Source organism: Panthera uncia, chromosome E3, assembly GCF_023721935.1.
Source record: "Panthera uncia isolate 11264 chromosome E3, Puncia_PCG_1.0, whole genome shotgun sequence".
Lineage (NCBI taxonomy): Eukaryota > Metazoa > Chordata > Mammalia > Carnivora > Felidae > Panthera > Panthera uncia.
Window position 1 is genome coordinate 19,784,014 of NC_064815.1, and position 24,638 is coordinate 19,808,651.

A 24,638-nucleotide genomic window follows, 5' to 3' on the forward strand; every position below is an offset into this window, starting at 1 on the left:
CTCAGGTCATGATCTTGCCGTTCCTGAGTTCAAGCCCTGCTGACAGAGCCTGGAGCCTGCTTCAGATTCTGTGTCTCCCCCTCTCTCTCTGCCCCTCCTCCACTCACACTCTTTCTCTCTCTCTCTCTCAAAAATAAATAAACATTACAAAAAATTTTTTTGTAAACTGCTGTAATAGTCCCAACAGTCAGAGGTAAAATGGTGAGGGTCTGAAACAAAGGGTATAAAAGGAGAGAGGAGAGTGGTCAGGCATTAAATGCAGAACGCACTCGCTTTCATCCTAGGTGTATTGTGGGTGGGTGTCGCCTTATTACTGAGACATTCAGGCTCACCACTCAGCCTTCATTGACCTGTTGAGGGAGGGGAGCTTTGTTGTGGCTGATTTGGGGGTATAAGTTCAGGCTTTCTCCTCAATAGCCTCTGATACCATTCTGATTAGGAAAGGAGGACCACCTCATCGCTGCTCCCCAGGGATGGTATGGAATGGACATGGCCTCCTTGCCCCTAGGCAGTGGCAAAAGTCTTGGCTCTCTGCTAAGCTTCCTCTGTCCCCACTCTGGCGTGGGTGGAGAGAGGCACCTTGCTGCCACAGGCGGAGGTCAGTGCTCCCTGCAGGGTCTCCACTGAGACCACAGAGAGGGGTTGGGGTTGCTGGATCCTCCGCTCCACCTTCTCTGACAGCTCCCCAGCAGTGAGGAGGGAGGTTATGGCTCACCGTGGCTGGGCAAAGGTAGAAGTCTGGGGTCCCCACTCGGTGCTGACCGACTGGGGGGAGAATGAGGCATTTTTCTCGTGACCTAGGTTGGTTATTATCTAAAAGTTTTTGTGTCTTGCTGGGCTGCTCTTTTCCTGGTCCTTTGGCCAAGAAAAGCAGATTTTTTTGGCGCTGTAAGATTGTTTTTTTTATTGTTTATGCCCGCTGGTGTTTCTGGATTGCAGGCTTCAACCAGGCTTCTGGGCTTCCTCACCCAGAAGGATAGAAGAGCCAAAAATGAAACCCAGGGAATGTATCACTGTGTTGTTCTTGGGTCTGAGGTCCCTAGCCAGTCTGCCTTCTTACCTCTACCTTCAAAGCCTTCTTACGTTTGCTTTACATATACTATTGAGGGATTTTAGCTGTGTAGTGGGAGAAATACGAAGACGTGCATTTCCTCCATTTTGGCTAGCACCAGAAGTCTATGACCACACAGTTTTGACATTTACGGTTTTTGGTAGAGTATCTCCTCAGTGACCAGCATGCCAGTCCACTTCGCACACTGTGTCATCAGTAGATTATGTCCACATAAACTGATTTTCTTTATGTTTGTTATGTTTTATTTATGTTTATTAAGTGTCACCCAGTATGGTTACAGGGCTGCCCCTGCAGTGTTACTGGAAAGATTTTCCTGAAACTTCTGTGAGAACATCTTTCCTGATCCTAATCAGAGCCTATCAGGTCCCATTTAAGAAGTAGGCTAGCAGTTTACAGATGGATGCCTTTTTAAGGGTACTAAAAACAGAGATATAACCAAAAACCAAACAGAGGAAAGAAACAGAAGAAGGCAAAACAAAACCTAAAGAGTAGACAAATCCATAAAACAAATCATTGAGTTCATAAATAACAGAGTGGGTATTGGCCATTTAACAACCTCATTGTTTATCCTGCCACCCCCAAGCTCATTGTTTCCCTGCCATGTCTTTATCTCACAGTGCATGCAAAAGAAAAACCTAGATATTTTATTTGAATCGTGATGGCTTTCACAATTAGGGCCTTTTTGGCTTTATTTCAGGCCGCCCCCTGCCCTACCTCTTTACAAGATACTGCCATGATTCTTTCCTCTGTGTTTGCCCAAGATACCTACCTCTTCTGCCAGAAATGCATTCACCACCCTGCCCCATCTCAGTTCACCTGCTGAATTCTCCTTAAAACTGTAAAACGAACCTCCTTGGGGGTCACTTCTCTGAGATCTATGTGCACATAGGTAAGGCTGCCTTCCTAAGGAGTTGTGGGTTCCTGGAACACAAGGACTGTCATCTCTAGCACTTCCTAGAGGAGCTGATGCATAGTAGATTCTTGGTGTTTGTTTAGTGAACTAACAGCCTCTTCACTTTCGTCTCCTTCCCTTTTTCACAGTTGTACCTTCCGAGAGCAGTTGCTGAATCTCTACCTTCTTCCTTATTATTTATTCATTCATTCATTCCTTTATTCAACAAATAAATACTCAACTGAGTTTGCTATTTTATAGGTCATCAGTGACCTGCTACTTGTTAAATCCAGTCGTTTTCCTATTCACCATTTCTTCTGTTTTTCTGTAGCAGGAATCTGATGCCAATCCATGCTTTTGGAAAGTCTCTCCTATCTACTAGATTGTACTTTTCTGATTCTAGTAAAGTTGGCTAGCAGAAAAAAGAACATTGCCATAAAGTGCAGCATTGAAAATCCCTCCATTGTGCCATTTCTTTCTTTATCCATTTCAAAAATTTTGAATTCTCTGATCCAGGATACCACATAACCCAAGATGTAAGGTGAATTCTTTAAAAGAAAAAAAAAATTCTAGAGAGATTCCAAGCATTTGGTTGAATATTTACATTTAGGTGACCTTTAAAGATTATGCATTAACTTATAAAATTTTCACAGCATCAAACAGCCTCTGGAGAATCCATTATAATCTGCATTACCCTATCCATACCCAGAATACTCTGTGGTCATTTGCAGTACAAATGCCCTTGTTATTGCCATATGCTCTTGTTATTGCCATATGCTATTCCACATACAAAGCATTTCATAGTTGTTAGTGGGTTATTATTTTTTTAAATCTCTGTAGAACAGTTTTTTTTTTTTTTTAACAGTCCATTTATTTATTTTGAAAGAGAGTGCGCGAGTGGAGGGAGGCACAGAGAGAGAGGAGAGAATCCCAAGAATCGCTCTCTGCAGGGAGCCAATGTGGGACGAATCATGAGATCATGACTTTAGCCAAAATCAGATCATGGCCTGAGCCAAAATCAAGTCCGCTGCTTTGGGCACCTGGGTGGCTCAGTCGGTTGAGTCTCCAGTCTCAGCTCATGTCATGATCTTTTGGTTTGTGAGTTTGAGCCCCACATTGGGCTTTCTGCTATTGCCACAGAGCCCGCTCCATATCTTTTGCCCCTCCCCTCACTCATTCTGTCCTTCTCTCTCTCTCTGAAAAATAAATAAACATTAAAAAAAAAAAAAAAAGTCAGCTGCTCAACTGACTGAGCCACCCAGCTGTCTGAACAGTTCTGTCACTTAGAGGTGTTGTTTAGACTCTTGATAAAGGTGTTTCTGCTCTTGATAAGAGGCGGTTTCTTTAGTGAGTGGGTGTAGAAAGTTCAGTGAGTTTCTTTGACTTTGAACCAAGGAAAGACAAACAAACTCAAGTTAAGTCAGCATGTTTTGGTTCTAAAGCTGAGCTTGAGGGACAAAGAGAAGTACAGCTGCCCACTGGAAACAGTCTACTCGAGGAAGGTGGACCTGCCTGTGTGCTTTGGACGAAGCAGCTGGGACGAGGAGATACAGTCCCCCTTCTGCCTCTGTGTTTTCCATTAGCAGCTCAGATGTAACCTTGGACCTGTCAGTTTGCAAACTAATGAGACCATGATGAACCCAATACACTCTGCTGATGGTTTTAGTTCAGAAACACTGAAGTCCTTCCTCCCTGCATGTTGGTGATGTCCTATCATAGCGGATCACCGCCAGTGGAAACCAAGTAGTAGATCACATGTACAGCTTCCAGAAATCCACAGATCATTGCTTTAAAACGTAATTTCTTCCTTTTTTAAAAAAAAGTAGACTTTATGCCTTAGTACCTACAGATTGGGATTTACAGCAAACTTGATAAGAGAGTAGAAAGATTTCCTCTGTACCCTAGAGTTTCCCTGTTATTAACATCTTTCATTGGTATAGTATATAGGTTACAATTAATGAACCAAAATTGCTACATTATTAGCTAAAGTCCATAGTTTATTTAGATTTCCAACTAGTGATGTTGACCTTGGTCAGCAAGTCAAGGTAGTAAGTATTTGTCAGCTTTCTCCACTGTTAATTTACTCTTCCCCTCCCCGTTTCTGTACATTACTCTTTGGAAAGAAGTCACTATCTATAGCCCATATGTAAGGAGTGAGAGTTAGGCTCCACATCCTTGAGGGTGAGATATCTACATAAATAGGTTTGTCTCTTCTTCCCATTTATTAATGTATTCAATCTTTTTTTTATAACAGTATGGATTTATGGTATTCAGTTTATACTTTGGGTTATAATCCAGTTGTACTCTATTTCCTTTGTTGCTCAAATTGTTCTAGCTCTGGCCGCTACGATCTCTTCCAGTTGCCTCTTTTGCTCTTTTAACATACCCCCCTTCAGGGTCGGAGGTTTTATTTGTTTTTGTTTTGAGCACTTCCTTACTTTCTGGCACTACAAGATACTCCAAGCTCATCTCGTATTTTTCTCGCTCCAGTCCTAGAATCAGTCATTTCTTCAGGAGCCCTGGTTCCTTTTATTGAAGAATGGTGTTAGAAACCAAGATCTGGGTGAAGGTGTGCTTGTTGTTGACTAGGGTGTTGTTTCTTCTTTTAGGCTCTCTAAAAGGTGTAACAGAGCAGAGACATTGTATATATATTCTAGCCTTCGTATATACACATGTCTGTAAATACTTCCACCTGTAACCATTTGTATCTAGATGAAGCTAAACATACTGATGTCTCAAACTCTAATCCATTGCTAACATAACTCACTGTAGGCTCCTCTCCTTACTAATTTGAAAACTCCTCCTCTAACAGTGAGAAACCTAGCTCCTAATAGCCGTCATCTGTTTACTTAATTGTTCAGTTCCAACCTACATGTGTAGCAGTATCAGAACGTTTAACCCAAGAATACAGTGCTTGTTTGTAGTTCCTTTTGCCTCTAGTCTTAGAGGCTCCACTCGTTTCCGGAATTACTTAGGTCACTGCCTTTTCCTCTTTCTCCACTTCAGTGAAGTTATTTCATACATTTGTAGCAGAGTTAGATTCTCACACACGGTCTGCACCTCTTCCTGGGACCCCCTGACCTCCTAAATGATTTTTTTTTTTTAATTTTCATACTTTAAGGGTCAGTATTTGTGCTATAAAGTTGTATAGGTTTGAAAACCACATGGCATGTGATGTCATAAAAAGATGAACATCTTTAAGTAGGCTTATTTGCAATCCGTACATTTTCTTTAGTGAGGTGTCTGTTCAGATATTTTCCTCATGTTTTAGTTGGGTTGGTTATTTTCTTATTGTTGAGTTTTAAGAATTCTTTACATATTTTCGATACTTTCCATTTACCAGATGGGTTTTGCAAATATTTTCTTCTGGTCTGTGACTTTTCATTCTCTTAACTGTGCCTTTCTCAGAGCAAACATTTTTAACTAATAAAATCTGGCTTATCAACTTTTTCTTTCATGGGTGATGCTGGATTTCATCCTATGTTATCTTCTAGAAAGTTTATAGTTTTATATTTTACGTTTGGGTCTAAGATCTGTCTCGAAAACCGTGAGATTTATATCGATATTTTATTGTTTGTTTTGTATGCAGATGTCAAGTTGTTGAAGTACCATTTGTTGGAAAGATTATTCTTTCTCCATTTAATTACCCTTCCTCCTTTTTCAAAGATCAGTAGACTACGTTTGTGTGTGCCTATTTCTGGCCTGTATATTGTTACATCGATCTATATGTCCATTCTTTCACCAATGCTGTGCAGTCGTGACTTCTGTTAGCTTTATTGTAAGTCTTGAAATTGGGTGATGTCAGTCCTCCAGCATGCCAACTGGCTTCTTGGGTTGGCTATTCTAGGTCTTTTGCCTTTCCATAAAAACTTTAGAATCCATTTGTTAATACCTATAAACTAGCCTACTAGGGTTTTGTTTGGGAGCGAGTTGAATCTACAGATTAAGCTAGGAAAAATTGACAATATTCAGTCTTCCAATCCATGAACATGAAATATCTCTTATTTAGATCTCCCATGACTTTTTTCAGGTTTTATTTCCTGCATATAGATCCTGTACATATTTCATTAGATTTACACATAAGTGTTTCATGTTTTTAAAAATTTTTTTTAAATGTTTTATCTATTTTTGAGACAGAGAGAGACAGAGCATGAATAGGGGAGGGACAGAGAGAGAGGGAGACACAGAATCTGAAGCAGGCTCCAGGCTCTGAGCGGTCAACACAGAGCCCGACGCGGGGCTGAAACTCACAAACCGCAAAATCATGACCTGAGCCGAAGTCAGAAGCCCAACCGACTGAGCCACCCAGGCGCCCCAAGTGTTTCATTTTTTGATGCTAATGAGCATGGTACTGTGTTTTTAATTTCAAATTCCACTTGTTCATTGTTGGTATATGAGAAAGCAACTAGTTTTTATGTATTACCTCATATAGCGCAGTCATGCCGTAATCACTTGTTAGTCAAGAGGGTGTTTTGTTAATGTTAATTCTTTGTTTTTTTCTACATCGATTACTAATCACATCCTCTATGCATCTCTTTCTTCCCAATCTGTATATCTTTTATTTCCATTTTCAATCTTATTGTATTGGCTAGTGTTTCTATATGATGTTGAATAGAAATGGTAAAAGGGGACATTCTTGCTTAGATTCTGCTTTTAGTGGGAAAGCAACTGGTCTCTCACTTAAATATGATGTTTACTGTAGGTTTTTGGTAGCTATGTATCAGGTTGAAGACATTTCCCTCTATTTCTAGTTTGCTGAGAGTTTTTAATCATAAATTGGTTTGGATTTTTGTCAAATACTTTCTCTGCAATTAATGATATGATCAGTTTCATTTCTCTTCTTTAGAGCTTGTTGACGTGATGTATTACATTAATTGATTTTCAAATGTTGAACCAGCCTTGCCATACCTGGAATAAATCCATGGTTTTATTGGTATTATTGGTTGTGGTGTGTAATTTTTTTATACATTGTTGGATTTGACTTACTAATATTTCATTGATTTTTTTACATATATGTTCATCACAGTTACTGTTTTGTAGTTTTCCTTTTTTGTAAAGTCTTTATCTCATTGTGGTATTAGGGCAATGCTGGTCTCTTAGAATGAGTTAAGAAGTGTTTTCTCTGCCTCTATTTTCTGGAATAGATAGGGAGTATTGGTGTTATTTCTTAAATGTTTGATTGAATTCACTAGTGAATCTTTCTGGAAGTTGTCAAGCCACTACTCCTATCTACCCGTCTGTCAGCCTTTCTGACCAGCTCCTTCTCTTTTTCCTTTCCTCCCTCCTTTTCCCTTGGCTTCTTTTGCTTCTTTATTTTTCATACCCCCTGATATGGTGGCTGTAGCCCCAACTTAGCTTAAGCATCTACCACCACTTGGTTCAATCTCAAGTGCCAAATTCTCAAGAAAAGGCACACCTACATATAAGATCAGATCATCTGCAAACGGAGATAATTTTACTTCTCCTTCCTTACTTGGATGTCTTTTACTTCTTTTTCTTGCCCAGTTACTCTGGCTAGAACTGCCAGTAGTATGATAAATGGAAGTGATGAAAGTAGGCATCCTTGTCTTGTTAAGTGATAGTAGAGGAAAAGCTTTCAGTCTTTCACCACTTAATCTGATGTTTACAGTTGTTTTTTAATTTTTTACTGTTTATTAATGTTTATTTATTTTTGAGAGAGGCAGACAGAGCATGGAGTAGGGGAGGGGTAGAGAGAGAGGGAGACACAGAATCTGAAGCAGGCTCCAAGCTCTGAGCTGTCAGCACAGAACGCGACGCGGAGCTCGAACTCACAAGCTGTGAGATCATGACCCAGCCAAAGTTGGATGTTTAACTGACTGAGCCACCCAAGCGTCCCATATGTCCCTTGTTGGTTTTTTTTTTTTTTCCTTGATTGTTTTTTGTTCTAATGTTTATTTATTTTTGACAGAGAGAGAGACAGAGCGGGAGTGGGGGAGGGGCAGGGAGAGAGGGAGACACAGAATCCAAAGCAGGCTCCAGTCTCTGAGCTGTCAGCACAGAGCCCGACACGAGGCTCGAACCCACAAACTGTGAGATCATGATCTGAGCTGAAATCCAGACTCAGACACTTAACTGACTGAGCCACCCAGGTGCCACTGGTGTAGGATCTTTTTAACATGCTTCTGAATTTGCTTTGATATTATACTGTTGAGGATTTTTGCATTATTGTTCATAAGGGATATTGGTGCTTTGTGGATTTTTTTGGGTTTTTTTTTTTTTGGTAGTATCTTTATCTGGCTTTAGCAGGCAGGCCTCATAGTCTGAGTTAGAAAATATTTCCTCTTCTTCAGTTTTTGGAAAAGTTTGAGAAAGATTGATATTAGTTCTTTTAAAGTTTAATAGAATTCAGCAGTGTGGTCCAGGGCTTTTTTTTGGTGGGGGGTGGGGGGGAGATTTTTGGTTACTGACTCAGTCTCCTTACTAATTATCGGTCTATTCATATTTTCTGTATCTTTGTGATTTAGTCTTAGTAGGTTTTGTGTTTCTAGGAATTTGTCCATTTCGTCCAGATTATCCAATTTGTTGGTGTACATTTATAATAATTTTTCATAATCCCTTTTACTTCTGTAGAATCAGTAGTAATGTCCCTACTTTTATTTCTAATTTTAGTAATTTGAGTCTTTTCTCTTTTTTTCTTAGTCTAGCTAAAGGTTTGTCAATTTTGTTGGCCTCTTTGAAGAACCAGCTTTTAGTCTCAGTTTTTTTCCCCCTATTTTTCTATTCTCTATTTCATCTCTGTACTAACCATTATTATTTCCATTCTTTTGCTCACTTTTGGCTTAATTCTTTTTCTTGTTCCTTAAGTTGTAAAGTTAGGTTGTCAATTTGAGATCTTTCTACTTGTTTAAAGTAAACATTTTTAGCTATAAATTTCCCTCTCAGTACTGCTTTTGCTCTGTCCCATAAGTTTTGGTATGTTGTGTTTTCATTTTCACTTAGTCTCTTAACGTATTTGCTAATTTCCATATGATTTCTTCTTTGATCCATTGGTTGTGTAGGAGTGTGTTGTTTAACCTCCACAAATATCTGCATTTTGTAGTTTTCCTTTTGTTACAGGTACTTAGCTTCATCCCATTATGATTAGAGAAGATACTTTATATGACGTCTATCTCTTAAAATCTATTTAGACTTCATTTGTGGTGTAACATACGGTCTGTCCTAGAAAATGGTGAAAACTTGAGAAGAATGTGTATTTTGTGTTCTTGGGCAGAATGTTCTGTTAGATCTAGTTGATTTCTTGTGTTGTTCAAGTCCTTTGTTTCCTTCTATCTGGTTGTTTTATCCATGGTTGAGAATGGGGTACTGAACTCTCCAGTTATTATAGAGCTATCTGTTCCTCCCTTCAATTCAGCCAGTATCTCCTCCAATATTTTGATGATCTGGTACCAGATATACAAACATTTCTTTCTTTTTTTTTTTTTTTTTAACGTTTATTTATTTTTGAGACAGAGACAGAGCATGAACGGGGGAGGGTCAGAGAGAGAGGGAGACACAGAATCTGAAACAGGCTCCAGGCTCTGAGCGGTCAGCACAGAGCCCGACGCGGGGCTCAAACTCACGGGCTGCGAGATCATGACCTGAGCCGAAGTCGGCCGCTTAACCGACTGAGCCACCCAGGCGCCCCTATACAAACATTTCTAATTATTGTTTCTTGCTGCATTAAACCTTTAATTAATATAAATTGTATGTTTGTCCTTCTTTCTGTTTTATAATCTTTTAACTTGAAATCTTTTAACTTGAAGTCTGTTTTGTGTGATATTACTGTAGCCACTCCTGCTGTCTTTTGGTGACTGCATGGAATATCTTTTTCTGTCCTTTTGTTTTCAACCTGTGTGTGTCTTTGGGTATAAAGTAAGGCTCTTATAGATAGCATATTGGTGTGTGTGTGTGTGTGTGTGTGTGTGTATTTGTGTGTTTGATCCATTCAATCTCTGGTTTTTTTGTTTGAGTGGAGAGTTTAATCCATTTCCATTTAAAATGATTACTGATAAAAAGGGTCTTATGTCATTTTGCTATTTGTTTTCCATATGCCTTATATAGCTTCTTTGTCCCTCATTGCCTGTATTACCATTTTCTTTTGTGTCTAGTTGTTTTTTTGTATTGAAACATTTTAATTCCTTTCACATTTCCTTTTGCTTATATTCTATGGCTATTTCTTTGTGGGCCATGGGGATTGCATCTAATATCCTAAAGATATAACAGTAATTTGAATTTATTCCTGAATCTTTCCCTGGGATATGTGATTACTTTCTAATTTCCACCCATCTGTTGTTGCTTTTGAATCTTCTAGTCTTTAATGTCTCTCTCCTAAAAGGGGAAAAAAAGGAAAGTGGAAGGTGATGGGGAGCACTAGCCCTTTATTCCCCTGGAAGTCACTTCAGCAGGAAGGGGAGAGGCTTTCTGCAATGGCGGAATGGGTACCAATGGCTGCCACTATATCTGTACTCTGATCAGAAGCAGCAGGCAACAGAGAACAGATCCCCAGTGTTTGGAGGACATGGTCCTTACTGCCCAGCCTGTCTCCCACAGGCTGCGTGCAGGCTGTCCCAAGAACAGGTCACAGTTGCCTGTTGTGGGGGTGGGCCATGGGGGATGGATAGCTACTGCCATCCAAGTTGAAACTGACTAAAATTAACTGTACTTTACAGTCCAGACCTTTCCTTGAAAGTTAGAAGCCTTCACTAGAGTCCAGAGTTCCAAAGTAGTTATATCAGACAGATTCTGCCAGTATAATTTTTGTTTGGGTGAGAAGAACGATTTTTTCAGATTTATTTATTTATTTAAGTAATCTCTCCACCCATCGTGGGGCTTGAACTCAATCTTGAGGTCAAGAGTCACATACTCTTCTGACTGAGCCAGATAGGCGCCTTTTTAAAATTTTTATTTAAGATTCTATTTTTAATTATCTGTACATCCAGTGTGGGGGCTTGAACTCACAACCCTGAGATCAAGGGTCATAAGCTCCACCACCTGAGCCGTGCCAGGTGCTCTGTGGATGGGAAGAAGGATTCCTGGTGCTTCTGCTACTCCACCATCTGCTCAGAGTCTTGTACTCCGATATTTTGAAATTTATACTTAGTTTAACTCTGAAGTTAATCAACATCGCCATCCTCCTTCAGCATAATACAAGGTCTTCCCAGGATTCTTTTCCACAGTTAAAGGTTGTGTTGATGGATCCATGTAAACCCCACTTTCTTGGTTCCCCTTTGCTTCTTGCATCCATTGATTCTGCTGGGTGCAATTTTCTTTTCGCTAGAATGGTAAACTCAGTCTTCGTTCCCTCTGAAACGTCTTTATTTCACTTTCTCTCATGAATAATAGATTATCAGAGTGGATAAGTCTAAGTGGAGGTATTTCCTCTGAGCATTTACAGATATTATTCTGTTGTCTTCCAGCATAATTTTCTAGAACCTTTCATCACTGATGAGCTGTCTGGTGTCATTCCTTACTTTGGTGTCTGCTGATAAACTCAACAACCAATAACAGTTAAGTTTACTTTGATAATGCTGTGTATGCATTAGTTCATTTAATTCTTATAAAAATATGATGAATTATAAACATTGTTTTTCCTCATGTTTTAAAGGAGAAACCTCAGGCTGAGAGAATACAAGCAGAGTTAGAATTCAATCCCAGATGTTTCAAAATACAAAGCCTACTTTGACTATGACATCATGCCATCTCCTAAATGCTACAGAGCAGTCACAAGGTAGGGAAACAGAGGCAGGTATCCACTGAAAACCAGGCAGATCCCCTCCCAGTTCACCGAGGAGTCTGGTGGACCTCCTTCAAAGCCACCTCTGGGAAAGTTTTGCTAAATTTGAGGCTTCTGCATAATTCAGCATTGATCACAGAGGCCTCCCTCTTAGACGTATAAACTTGCAGTCTACAGAGGAAGGGAAGGAAGAGGTGTCCTCTCCCTGAGCCCTCCTTTCTTGGAGTAAGAAGGAATTGCGTGTCATCATTTAGGTTTTGTGCAGTTTTTTCCCAACAAAACCTACCGACAGAATATTTTACTTTCTGTGATACATGTAGAACTCATGCTTGTCAGAGGCCTGGTTGTTCCCAGTAATTACATGCAGAGAAATGTCAGAGAAAATTGGCATTTTGGTGACACGGCTGAGAGGACTTAGCTCTATTCCAACAAAACTGTAGATTAAGATAGAAATTCCAGAAATTGAGTTTCCAGATTTAAAAGCTTTTTAATTGCACTTGGATATATCTAGAATTCAGTCACATTGTTGTAGTTTTGCTTCTCAAAGTGGTTCCTCGGGCAGCTGTTGCCATGTGAATTCTACTTGTCACCAGCAAACCCAGAAAAAGGAGGCAACTTTGCTCGGGGCTCCACAGTCGCAGGCAGTCAGGTGCACTTGAAGTGATCTGTGCCTCCTCTCAGCCACAGAACAAACGACGCAGTTGTCGCTAGGATAGTCAAGAACAAAATCCATAAATCTGGGAAGTTCAAGAAGGACTACAGTAAGCACTCTCTTTTTTTGAATTCCCAGATCACTTCTCCCTCAAACTAACCTGGGATCTCCTCTCCTTCCCAGTTCACATGCACTTCTGAATTATGAGAGGGCCTGGCAGCCCCTCATCCATCCTCTCACTGGCACTTTCCCAAGGTTTCGTTTGTAAGTATTACTGTGTGTTTGCGGGACCAGACTTAGAAAATAGCCAGCGCTGGGGCCACCTGGGGGGCGCAGTCGTTAAGTGTCCGACCCTTGATCTCAGCTCAGGTCATGATCTCATGGTTCGTGGGTTTGAGCCCTGCATCGGGGTTGTACTGATAATGTGGGGCCTCCTTGGGATTCTCTCTCTCTCTCTCTCTCTCTCTCTCTCTCTCTGCCCTTCCCTCCCTTAATAAATAAATAAACATTAAAAAAAAAAAAAAACCAACACTAAGATCATATAAGAGCCCTCCTTAGGAGTGTGAAAATTCAAATGAAATGTAGGAGTCTTTTTTTATTGTTAGTGTTCTTTTTTATTTTTGTGTGTTTCTACTTTATCCATTGTATGTGGACTTTGAGTTCGGCTGTAATTTTACCTAAAGAAAGGGCTGCTCTTTGCCCTAAGCTTCTAAGAGGTGATTTTCAAGCTCTTGGAATGTCTTGTCTGGTCAGAGTATCTTTGTTTATCTGGGGGCCTGGGGTCATGCTAGGTAGTCTACACTAGGCATGTGATTTAGGGTAGAGGCTTTGGGCTACACTGTATTTGCTTGACCTTCAGAGGAGCTGGAAACTAAAGTCAGCCACTCAGCAGTCAGCTGTCTAGGAGACTGAGCCCCAGGAAAAACTCTGGACCTCGAGGCTCAGGTTGAGCTTCCTAGGTTGGCAGCGCTCCATGCCTATTCTCGCGCATCATTGACGGGTGATATTAGCTCAGACCACTACTTGAGTGACAGAGGGCAGCTGGAAGCTCTGGGCATGGAACTTTCCTCAAGTCTGTCCCATGTGCCTCTTCCTTATGCTGATTTTCATCTGTGTCCTTCCGCTGTAAGAAACCATACTATTAACAGCTTTCAGTGAATTCTGTGGGTCCTTCTAGTGAGTGGTCAAACTGAAGGTGGCCTTGGGAACCCCTGCATTTACAATTGGTGACAGAAATGGGGGTGGTCTTGGGGACTCCTGAACTTTGTTGTGGTACATCTGTTTTCAAAGCCCAGCCTCACCATTTCTCATTTTCTTATCTGAAAAATAGTGGTAACTGTGTTTACAGGGTTATTGTGATGGCTGAGTAAAGTGACAAATATGAAACATCTGGAATGGGGCCTTGCCTGTTACAGGCCTTTAATAAAGGTTCTTTCCTAAAGGTGCTGATAATTTGACTTTTCCGTAAAGAATACTACAGTAGCATGTGGAGGAATGTTTGCAAAGACTATCTCCAATGGTGATATTAATAAATAGCTCTTGACTTGCTCTTTTTCAACTGCTATGCAGAATTTCCTCCTTATTTTTAACTCTTGCGTATGTAGAAATATGATGCCTTTGAATGATTAGAACTTTCCCAGTAGCTACAGAGTATTTATCATTTAAAAGCTGGAATAACTTCAGCACAGCATGGTTGAGGCATGAGATTGACAGGCCAAAGTGGTAAGAATTTTTGTGTGGGACATTTGGAGTTTGAAGTAGCTATGGATATTCTATATAGACTTTCCGTGTGGAAGATACCGTGAAACTAATGGGACGTCAATTTTCATCTACAAAAAAAGAAAAAGTGTGCTCACCTATACTGCCTGTACTATTAGGAACCAGTTAAGATAATGGGAAGAATATCTTTCACTATGGCAGTTTTATTTTTTTAATTATTATTTTGCCAGAAGGGACAAAGACTGTGTAAATAAAACAGAACCAATCAAAGGCAGAGCAGGCTGACTTCAGAAGTCTGCATATAAATCTTACCTTTCCCCTGCATTAGCCTTGGAACAGACAGTCTCTATTATGCTGTACTTGGATAGAGAAATAATTAATAGACAGTAGGCTTCTTCTCAGTGTGCTCATTCTTTAGACTCTATGCTGAGGAAGGTTGAAGGACACTAAGAATTTGGGATATACACATTATTTTCTGTAACTTTTAGATCGGTTAAACAGAGTGAGTTAACTTAGAAATATTATACTTAAAAAAGTCCAGGGGTGAGAAAAATCTCTTTGCATTCCAAAATACTTAAAAGATAAAATGGTTATTGTTAGTTGTGTCTTTTTTCCAGTTTGACAGCTAGCAGCGTGCAATCGTGTAATGACCACAGGCTCTTGACGACCCACAAATTTGAATTGTGGCTCTCCACTTACAGAGGATGTCACCTTTGACATATTTGTTAGTTTCTTGGGACTTTTGCCCTTTTTTTTTTAACATTTATTTATTTTTGAGAGAGAAGGAGGGATTGAGAGAGAGGAGAGAGAGAGAGAACACATGCTGACATGAGTGGGGAGGGGCAGAGAGGGAGACAGAAGATCCCAAGCAGGCTCTGCACTGTGAACAGAGAGCCCAATGCAGGGCTTGAACTCACAAACCGTGAGATCATGACCTGAGCCCAAATCAAGAGTCTGGCCCCTTAACCAACTGAGCCCCCCAGGCACCCCTATTTTTTTTTTTTTTAAGGTGACTCCATACCCATCATGGGGCTTGAACTCACGAGCAACCAAGAGTCACATGCTGTACCAACTGAGCCGCCTAGGCGTGCCCCACCCGTTTTAAAGATGGGCATCCAATCACATGAGTTTTGTAAAGTGCATCACACCAGCTAGAGAACCAAACAGTGCCTAGTGCACAGTAGGATGCTTCCTGAATAGCGGCTGCTACCATCGTCCTGTAGGTCTTCCCCTTACCCCCACCCTATTTTGTTGGCTCATATTGTTAATAATATACTCTTCCCTCACTTCGATAGATTGGTCATTACTATTTTTAATTTTGTTTTTTAGTTTTATCAAAATTCTACATCGTCTAAGAAGTCAAAGTTTATTACAAAAATCAGTAGTTCCTTGTATTTTCCTCAAATATACCTCCTTTCCCTCCTCTCAAGCAACAGCTACTTTCAACTTCTGGTTGATTATTTAGGTATTTGTCTTTACCAAATATTGCTGCTATTCATTGTTTTTTCTCGTTGTCTCTTCGCTGTGGAAGGTGAGATGAAGCTCTCCCCTACATTTGCTCATCATGCCCTTTCCTGTTCTCCCACCTTTGCAATGTATGTATACCATAGTTTTATGCGTTATGTGACCACGTGAACACTGTTCACTGCTGAGCAGTGCAGTCTCCTATGATTGCTATTTGTTTCCAGCATACATTTTGGTTTCCTTGGAGTTAATATTTATCTTATTTTTTTCTTTGTCTAGACTTCTGTATTCTTTAGCTAAATCAACTCTCAAACTCTCTGCCACCTGTATCTCCTCTCAGACTTTTCAGATGCATTGGAGGTTCTATCTGTTCATCTTTTTAAAGGAGTCTCCCCAGAGGCACTTACTGACTCACCCACTTTAGACACACACTATCATACTGGGACTTCCTTGAGATCTCTCCTGTGTGGGATGTCTTGCTTTGGGGATCCCATGTCTCATTCTAGTGAAACATCCTCCAGTAGATTCCTAAGAAGGGGTATGTGGGAGGTCCAATTGATTGAGATCTTAAATATCTAAAAATGTTTTTATTCTCCCTACAAGCTTGATTGATAGTTTTGCTGGATATAGAATTCTCAGTTGCAAACCAACTCGTATGCAATCAGAGCCACTGTCTTTGAGCTTTCAGTGTGGTTATTGAGAACTCGGAAGGCATTCTGATCCTTGATCCTTTGTATATGACCATTTTTCCCTTGTTAGGATTTCCCTTTGTCTCCGTTGTTTTGAAATTTCACTGAGATGTGCCTCAGTTGGTATGTTGGTTTTTATCTATTGTCTATTCCATATGTTTATCCTTTGTCTACATGAGTATGTTTACTCATGGCCTTCACTTTACAAAACTTTTCCATAATTATTTCATTGAGGATTTCCTCCTTCCTATTTTTTTCTCCTTTCTTTCAGAAAGTGGTGTTATTTTAAAATTGGGTCTCTTGGGCTAGTCCTTTAATTTTTTATTTCTTTTTCTTTTTTTTAGTGCTTTCTTTCCTGGTTTTTGTCTTTTTTATTCTACATTCTAGAAAGTTGTTTTTTTTTTCTTAACTTTCCTGTGAATCTTTCATCTTTGCTCCTATAGTTTTAGAACCTAAGGTTCTTTTCATTCTTTAAGGGTTCCTTTTTATAGGGTAGTGGTTTTTGTTTGTTTGTTTGTTTGTTTGTTTGTTTGTTTTATGTATACAGTATTGTCTCATTTCTCTGAAGATAGTTGTTTTAGTTTAGTTGTTTGGGTTTTTATTTTGTTTTGTGTGCTGTTTTCCCCTTGCCTAGGCTGTTTACTCTGTTACTCTTTTCTTTTGGTTTATTTTTAGTGTTCTTGTTAGGAGTTTTCTTCAGATGGTCACTAGTTGTCTGCTTATATTTAAGTGGGACACTAAAAAACGTATTGAAAGTCCTAAGTGTGTGTATGGAGGGGGGGTGCACCTGGGATGGGTGGCTCCATCGGTTAAGCATCTGACTTAAGCTCAGGTCATGATCTCACGGTTTGTGGGTTCAAGCCTCACATTGGGCTCTGTACTGACAGCTCAGAGCTGAAACCGTGCTTCAGATTCTGTGTCTCCCTGTCTCCATGCCCTCCCTTGCTTGTGCTCTGTCTCTCAAAAATGAATAAACATTAAAAAAAAAAAAACAAAACTAAGTATGTGGACGGTGCTTGACTTTATCTTAGAGAAATCTAGTGGAGTCATTTACTTAGGAAACCCAAACAGTACATTTATTTATTTATTTATTTTGAGAGACAGCAAGCATGAGTAGGGGAGGAACAGAGAGAGAAGGAGAGACAGAGAATCCCAAGCAGGCTCCTCACTGTCAGTGCAGAGCCTGATGTGGGGCTCAAACTCACAAACCAGGAGATCAAGACCTGAGTCAGAATCAGATGCTTAACTGACTGAGCCACCCAGGTGCCCCTGTAATTATTTTTTAAATATCTGTGATGGGGCCAAGTCCATAGTTAGCATTCTGTAACTGTTATAGGAGGGAAGAATAAAAGGTAGCCGTCATTATTGGCCTCATTTTACATGTCATACACGGTAATGACATGTTTACTCCTATGCTAGCTGGAGTGTTCCCCCATTTCCAGTAAGGTGTGAGTGTTGTGTCCCCTACACGGATACACTGTGAAAACAGCACACAGTATTCTACGGAGCCAATAGCAGCAAATTCCATTCTGTCAGGATGTCAGTAGAACAGGTGGGAATTTTCCTCATCCTGTGGTCTTCTAGTTTTGTTAAGAGTTAAGGAGGAAGAGGCTAGGCTGTTGTATGTCCTGAGTACCAACATAAATTATAAGTCAGATATATTCACAAAGCGAGCAGTTCTGATGTGGGATAGAGTGGGCTGGGGGAGGTAACTACAGAAGCAGTTTTAATATGTGGTTGGCCAAGTTCAGGGTAGTGAGGTCCTGTGGCAGGTGAACTGTCATAGTTTAAAGGGATTCGGGAAGACTTCCCAGAGCAAAAGGTGTTTACCAGGGGACCTGAGACATAAGTAAATGTTAATCATACAGCAGGAGTAGGATAGGAATCACATGACAAGGGGGTTGGCTCCTGGGGAGTCTCCAAATGGAGGTTTAGTATTTAGACTGTAGATACTAGGGCTCTATTCTGTTGTAGACATAGTAATCCCAGCATCTCCGTCTGCAGAAGTTGAAAGCAGTCAAAATTGGCATCAGAAGATCAGTCAGCAAGAGGACTGTTGCTGAGTCCCAGAAGTGAGGACCTGTGATAGGATAGCGTCAAGACAATAGAAATGCTGCTGAAGGGGGCACCTGTGTGGCTCAGTCGGCTAAGTATCCGACTCTTGGTTTCGGCTCAGGTCACGATCTCATGGTTCGTGAGTTTGAGCCCTGCATTCGGCTCTGCACTGACAGCATAGAGCCTGCTTGGGATTGTCTCTCTCCTTTCTCTGTCCCTTCTCTGCTCTCTCTCTCTCTCTCTTTCTCAAAAAATAAACAAACTTAAAAAACAGCTTCATGAAAAAAAGAAAGAAATGCTGCTAAGGAAGAATCAATAGGGCCTGACATCTTTTGGATGTGAGGGACCAGGGAAGGGAGAGGCACCTTTGACTCTGGAGTTCTAATGCTCAGTACTCAGGGATGACTGTTTTCTTGGGCAGCAGAGAACATTTGAGAGCAGTCTGTCTTGGGAGGGAAAACGATGGGGGAGATGTGGATTCTGTATCTTGGGTTGCAGCGTTCAGAGAGGCCTTTGGGGCACCATTTCAAAGAATGGTCTTGTTAGAAGAAAATTTCTCATGATTCATAGGTAGACTAAACTTTCCCACTTATTGGATAATTTTTGTCCACTGGAAACCTCTTAGCTGTTGGGTAAAAAATCAGATGTCCTTGAAATTCAGCATATTTTAATAGTATTCTGAATCCAGGAAACTATGCATTTTCAATATTTTTCTCAGCTAGGACCCAAAATTGTTACTTCACTTGGATCATAATTAAGAGTTTTTGAGAAGATAGCAGCTTAACAAAACTATTTGTTTATAAATCAGGTATCAGTGTATTATCTGTTTACACAAATGAGTGCCAAATAGATGCTTTGAGTCAAAAGCCTTCACAGTTCAATTAGTAATTCCTTCAGAGCTTCATCAGTTTATTTCCTGTTTCCTTCGTCCTGGTCATTTATTCTACAGGGACTTTTGAGAAGCGATTTTCTTAAAAGAGTACAAATTGGATTATTCCCCTTTATTGAATTGAAATTCTTAACAGGCTTTCTGCTAATGAGATATTGTATCCATGTTAGGTTAAACAGGCCAGTTTGAATCATTTTGTTGGCATTTCAGAATTAGAAGTCATTGATTAAAAGCCTAATAACTCAAGCCAAGTTGAATAATAAAATGGATTCCACTAGGTGCTTCTAACACAACCAAGAAAATTCATACCAAATCAAAAGTGGCAACAACAGGAATTACAATTAGCTTGTCCATTAACACATGATAATGCCAAAAAAATGTAATTAACCTTCTTTTAGTGAGACTGCTGACAATAAACTTGACTTTCAATTCCAGGATGTATTTTTTTTCTTTTCAGAATTTTATTTAAATTCTGGTTAGTTCATATACAGTGCAGCGTTGGTTTCAGGAGTAGAATTCAGTGATTGATCACTTACAGACAACACCCAGTGCCCATCACAACCAGAGCCCTCCTTAATGCCCAGCACCCAGCTAGCCCATCCCCCCACCCTTCTCCCTCCATTGACCCTCAGTCTGTCCTCTGTCATTAAGAGTCTCTTGTGGTTATATTCTGTATTCAGCAGTTGGGTCTTCCAGGCCCAGCCTGACAGCAGTCCTAGGGGAGAAGAAGCTCATTCTGCTTTGATATGGAACCATATCTGGAGCGCAAAAGGATTTTCTTGGACTTGATAGAAGAGACCAGGCTGGTTTTCGAATGTTTAAAATACTTACTTGATAGTTTTAAGGACGTTTGTGCTTCTGACCTGACTACGCTTTTTCTTTCCAGTTTAAGATTGATGGCGAATGGTGGACATGGATTGATTATAACCGGTTCCAGGAGCTCGTGCAGGAATATGAAGATAGCGGTGGGTTAGCAAATTTCAGCGCAAAGGATTATGTGGCCAAAACCCCCCTCTGGGCATTATTTGGTGCCAGTGAAAGAGGCTTTGATCCCAAGGACACAAGATATCAGAGAAAGAACAAATCCAAGGATATTTCCGGGTGTTGAGATTATCTGACTATAGGGTACTGACGGACAAGAACTCCCGGCCCCCGAAGGTTCTCACGCCTCACTGTGGTTTTTCAAAGGACACGTCACGTGACTTGTGTTTCATGTAGGGAAGAATGGAAGGCTGCACACGGGGACACAAGTCACCCCCCCGGGGTTGGGGAGGTGGCATCCACACTCTGAGTGCCTGGGACTCAGCCTCACGTGTCTTTTCAGAGCTCAGTCCCTTTCCTGATTTTACTTTTGAGAGGAACATCATTGCGGGGGAAGTACACAGCCATTAGAATTTAACTGGTGGTTTTGAATTATAACTTGTAAGACTCCCAAGAATGCTATTCCTGAGGGTGTTATAAGGGATGAATGTCTTCCTCTCCCCTTCGTGGGCTGTTGACCTTTGTGGACTGTGTTACCCCAAGGTAAGTAGATCTGCCCCCTCCGAGACCTCCATCCCTTCTTTAGATTTAAGATAACACCTCCCAGAAGTCATTTAAGTTGTCGCAATTCTCAATTATTTTTAAATACTGCACAGATTAAAGTTTTGCTTAGTACCAACCCTTTATGAACTTGCGTTGGATCTGAATGTCCTAGATCTTACTCCGTTCTCGTACAGATTGCCATAGAAGGTATTACTGGCTGCACCAGTGTGAAAGGGCTCTTCTGGAAGAAGAATGGCTCTGTGATGTCATCAGTTAGTCTCACAGACAAACCCTGAAACTGAGTATGGTTTGCTTTTTGTTCAAAAAGTCAGTGGTCAAGCCCCTGTCCTTATACACAGAACAAGTCCCCACCTTCTTTTCCCTCTTGTAGCCCGAGCTACTTTACACAATCTGTTCTTCAGGGTTCAGGTTTTTTCTACTTGAAAACATCATTGAATACCCAATAGTTTTTCTTAAATATCATAGTTATTTTTTAAAAATTCCTTTATCCTAAAATTTTGATTAATAAAATCTTTTGGAAAGACTAGAGTTTTCTTTTGAGTGTTTATTTGAAAGATGCTTGTAGTGCCATGGTTCTAAGCCCTATCAGATCGACCTCCTCCTGCATACCAGCCGTCTGTCTTGTCACCCCCTCTGTTCTCTGCTGAAGTAAAACCCATACATAATGTAACCTACCTACTCACCCAGTTGAAAACTAGGCTCTGATTATTTCTAAGCAGTAGAGTCAGAACACTTCTGTCTGCTGTGACAGGGGATGGGAAGGTTGCAGAATGTCACAGAAATCCTTTGTCCTTTCTTGAACCCACCTCATCTTCAAGCTTATGTTTGGTCTCCTGTTCTGGTGACTTATGAGATCGACAGGAGACAGGAGTGATGCAGGTCGGTGAGGCAAGATCTCCTTGAAACCCAGATGGGTTAATGTTCATTGAATTTGAGGTGCAAAAATACCCTAGAGTAGAAGGAAGTGTTAAAAAGCAAGAGCTCATGCTGAGCGGGGGGCCTGGAGGCAGAACATGCTAGGCTTTGGACCATCCTAAACCTTTTTTCAACCACAGTAAGGACTGTAGGGAACCCACTTTCCCTCCAAAACAAAGAAGACATAGGCAAAGTGATTAAAATCCTTGAATTTTAGAATTTTGACAAGGAACTGAAAATCATCTGTTAAGAGAAACCAGTGAACCTCAATAAAACTAACTGTTGGCTTCTCATCAGAAACCGTGGAGGCCGGAGGACGGAGGCGTAGCACCTTCAAGGGACCAAAAGAAAAGGCTTTCTACCAACAATTCTTTGTCTAAATCCTCCTTCAAAAATAAAGGAGAAATTAAGACATTTCCGGGTAAACAAAAAGTAAGAGAATTCACCTGCAGACCTGCCCTACACGGAATACCGAAGGCTCTGATGAAATACACTAGACACTAACAGAAGCACATGAAGAAGTAAAGAGCGCTGGTAAAAGTAATTTCAGAGGTTTTATAAATGTATCTTGGTACCTCCTGTTTTAAAAAACAGTTGCCTAAAGTGATAATTATAGAACTGTGTTGATGGGCTTACAATGTGTAAAGATGTAACTCGTATGACAGTAATAGCTCACGGGGGTACAGCACAAGGCATAGGCATATTGGAGCAACTATTGACTGCCTACTGGTGAAATTTAGTATGAATCCAAAGTAGATTGTGTCACGATGCTACTTATAATCCCGAGAGCAGCCACAAAGAGAACACATTTTTAAAATCTGGTAAAAGAATATGATTCTGTTCCCAGTCCCTGTGTTTGGGCTTTTCCCCACGCCAAGCACATCCAGCACACCAGCTGGATCTCCTACAGGTCACTAAATCCTGACACTGTCTACCAAGAGATAGTGTGAGATGATCACAGGTTAAGGGCTCAGTCCCACAAGGCTACGTACCCTCCCCTTCAGATGCCAGCAGCCAGCCCGGGTCTTTCACCTGGGCTTCTGGCCCTTGGCTCTCGATGGGAGGTTCTCACAACCCCCTCCACGGGTTTGATTAATTTGCTAGAGCAGCTCACAGAACTGAGAAACGTTTTACTTCCTAGATTACTGGCTTGTTATAAAAGGAAATAACTCGGGAACATCCAGGTGGAAGAGGTGCCTAGGGCAAGGTATGGAGAATGGGTGCATCTCCCATGCCTTCTCTGAGCATTCCACTTCATCATTACCAACGTGTGTTCACCAGCCCCCAAGCTCTCTGAACCCTGAGCTTTTGAGCTTTTACAGAGGCCGTATTCCATAGGCACATGGAATAATCATTGGTTTAATTGACTTAATCATTGACTGTTGGCAGTTGAGCTCCATCTCCAGCCCCTCTCCACTCTGCAGAGGTTCTGGGGGTGAAAACAAAAGTTCCAACTCTCTTATCACATGGTTGGTTATCCTGGCAGCCAGCCACATTGCCTACGGGCTTTCCAAAAGTCACCTCATTAATATAACAAAAGACATCTTTTCTGCTCTAATCACTTAGGAAATTCCAAGGGTTTTAGGAGCTCTGTGCCAGGAACAGGGACAAAGACCAAGTACGTGTTTATTATAAATCACAATATCACAAACAGCAAAGGAATTGAAAAGGTACACTAGAAAATAACACAAAAGAAGGCAGTAAGAGGAATAGAACAAAGACCTAAGACATTCAAAAAACAAATAGTAAAAACGTCAGGCATACATCCTACCTATGGTAAGTATATTATGTAAATGGGTTAAATACCCCCAATCAAAAGAAAGAGAGATGACCAAATGATTTATGTATTTATTTATTTAAAAATTTTAATGCTTATTTATTTTTGAGAGAGCACAAGCGAGGGAAGGGGCAGAGAGAGGAAGACACAATCTGAAGCGGGTTCCAGGCTCTAAGCTGTCAGCTCAGAGCCCAACACGGGGCTTGAACCCACGAATTGTAAGGTCATAGAAGTTGGATGCTTAACCAACTGAGCCACCCAGGCGCCCCCAAAATGGATTTTTAAAAATACAATTATATGTTACCTATAAGAAAATCATTTCAGATTCAAAGACTAAAAAAAGATGGAAAAGGGTGTATCATGGAAGCAGTAAACCAAAAGAGAGCTAGAGTGGCTATACTAATAGCAAAAAAAAAAAAAAAAAAAAAAAAAAAAAGACTTTAAGACAAAAAAATTGTTACCAGCGAGGAAAAAGGACATTTTATAATGCTAAATTATAATTGAATTAGAATTATTTATAATTTAATCTACTAGGAAGATGTCATGGTTATAAACATATATGCACCTAACAAGAATCCCAGAGCCTCAAAATACATGAAGCAAAACCTGATGGAACTGAAGGGAGAAACAATTCAATAACAATAATAATAATTGGAGACTTACACGATGGCATTGAACAATGGTCAGAAGAACTAGGCAGAAGATCACCAAGGACACAGAAGATCTGAGCAACATTATAAACCAACTATAACCAGGCCTCTAGAGAGCACTCCACCCGACAACACTTCATCCTCAAAGACACATGGAACATTTTCCAGCATAGACCTTTTGTTAGATCATAAGACAAGTTTCAATAAATTTAAAAGGGTTTAAATTATACACAGTATGTTCTATGACTAATGGAATGAAATTAGAAATGAACAGAAGAAAACTTGGGAAATTCACAAATACGTAGAAATTAACCAACATCCTAAAAAACCAATGGGTCAAAGAAGAAATCACAAGGGAAATTAGAAAAGACTGTCAGATAATTGAAAATTAAAACAATGTACCAAAACTTAATGCTGCTAATGTACCCCTTAAAGGGAATTTATAGTGTAAATGCCTACATTAAAAAGAACATCTATCCAATCAATAACATAACCTTCGTCTTAAGAAACTAGAAGAACAATTAGACCCAAAGCAAGCAAGAGGAAGAAAATAATAAATGTTACAGCGGAAATAATGAAATAAGGG

At 40.4% G+C, this 24,638-nt stretch overlaps 1 protein-coding gene and 1 long non-coding RNA gene across 2 annotated transcripts in view; both read left to right on the top strand.

The window, feature by feature from the left end:
• LOC125928480 (S-adenosyl-L-methionine-dependent tRNA 4-demethylwyosine synthase TYW1) overlaps positions 1 to 21,056 on the top strand; it is a 212,648-nt gene extending 191,592 nt beyond the window's left edge. Inside the window, exon 16 of the mRNA XM_049639186.1 lies at positions 20,052 to 21,056. Within this exon, the coding sequence (XP_049495143.1) occupies positions 20,052 to 20,273 (222 nt within the window). The 3' untranslated portion in view covers positions 20,274 to 21,056. The remainder of the gene's footprint in view (positions 1 to 20,051) is intronic.
• LOC125928495 (uncharacterized) lies at positions 11,004 to 14,209 on the top strand. Its single transcript, XR_007459682.1, has 3 exons — positions 11,004 to 11,470; positions 11,569 to 11,691; positions 12,488 to 14,209. It is a non-coding gene; the product is annotated as an uncharacterized LOC125928495 (long non-coding RNA).
• Positions 21,057 to 24,638: the final 3,582 nt, after the last annotated feature.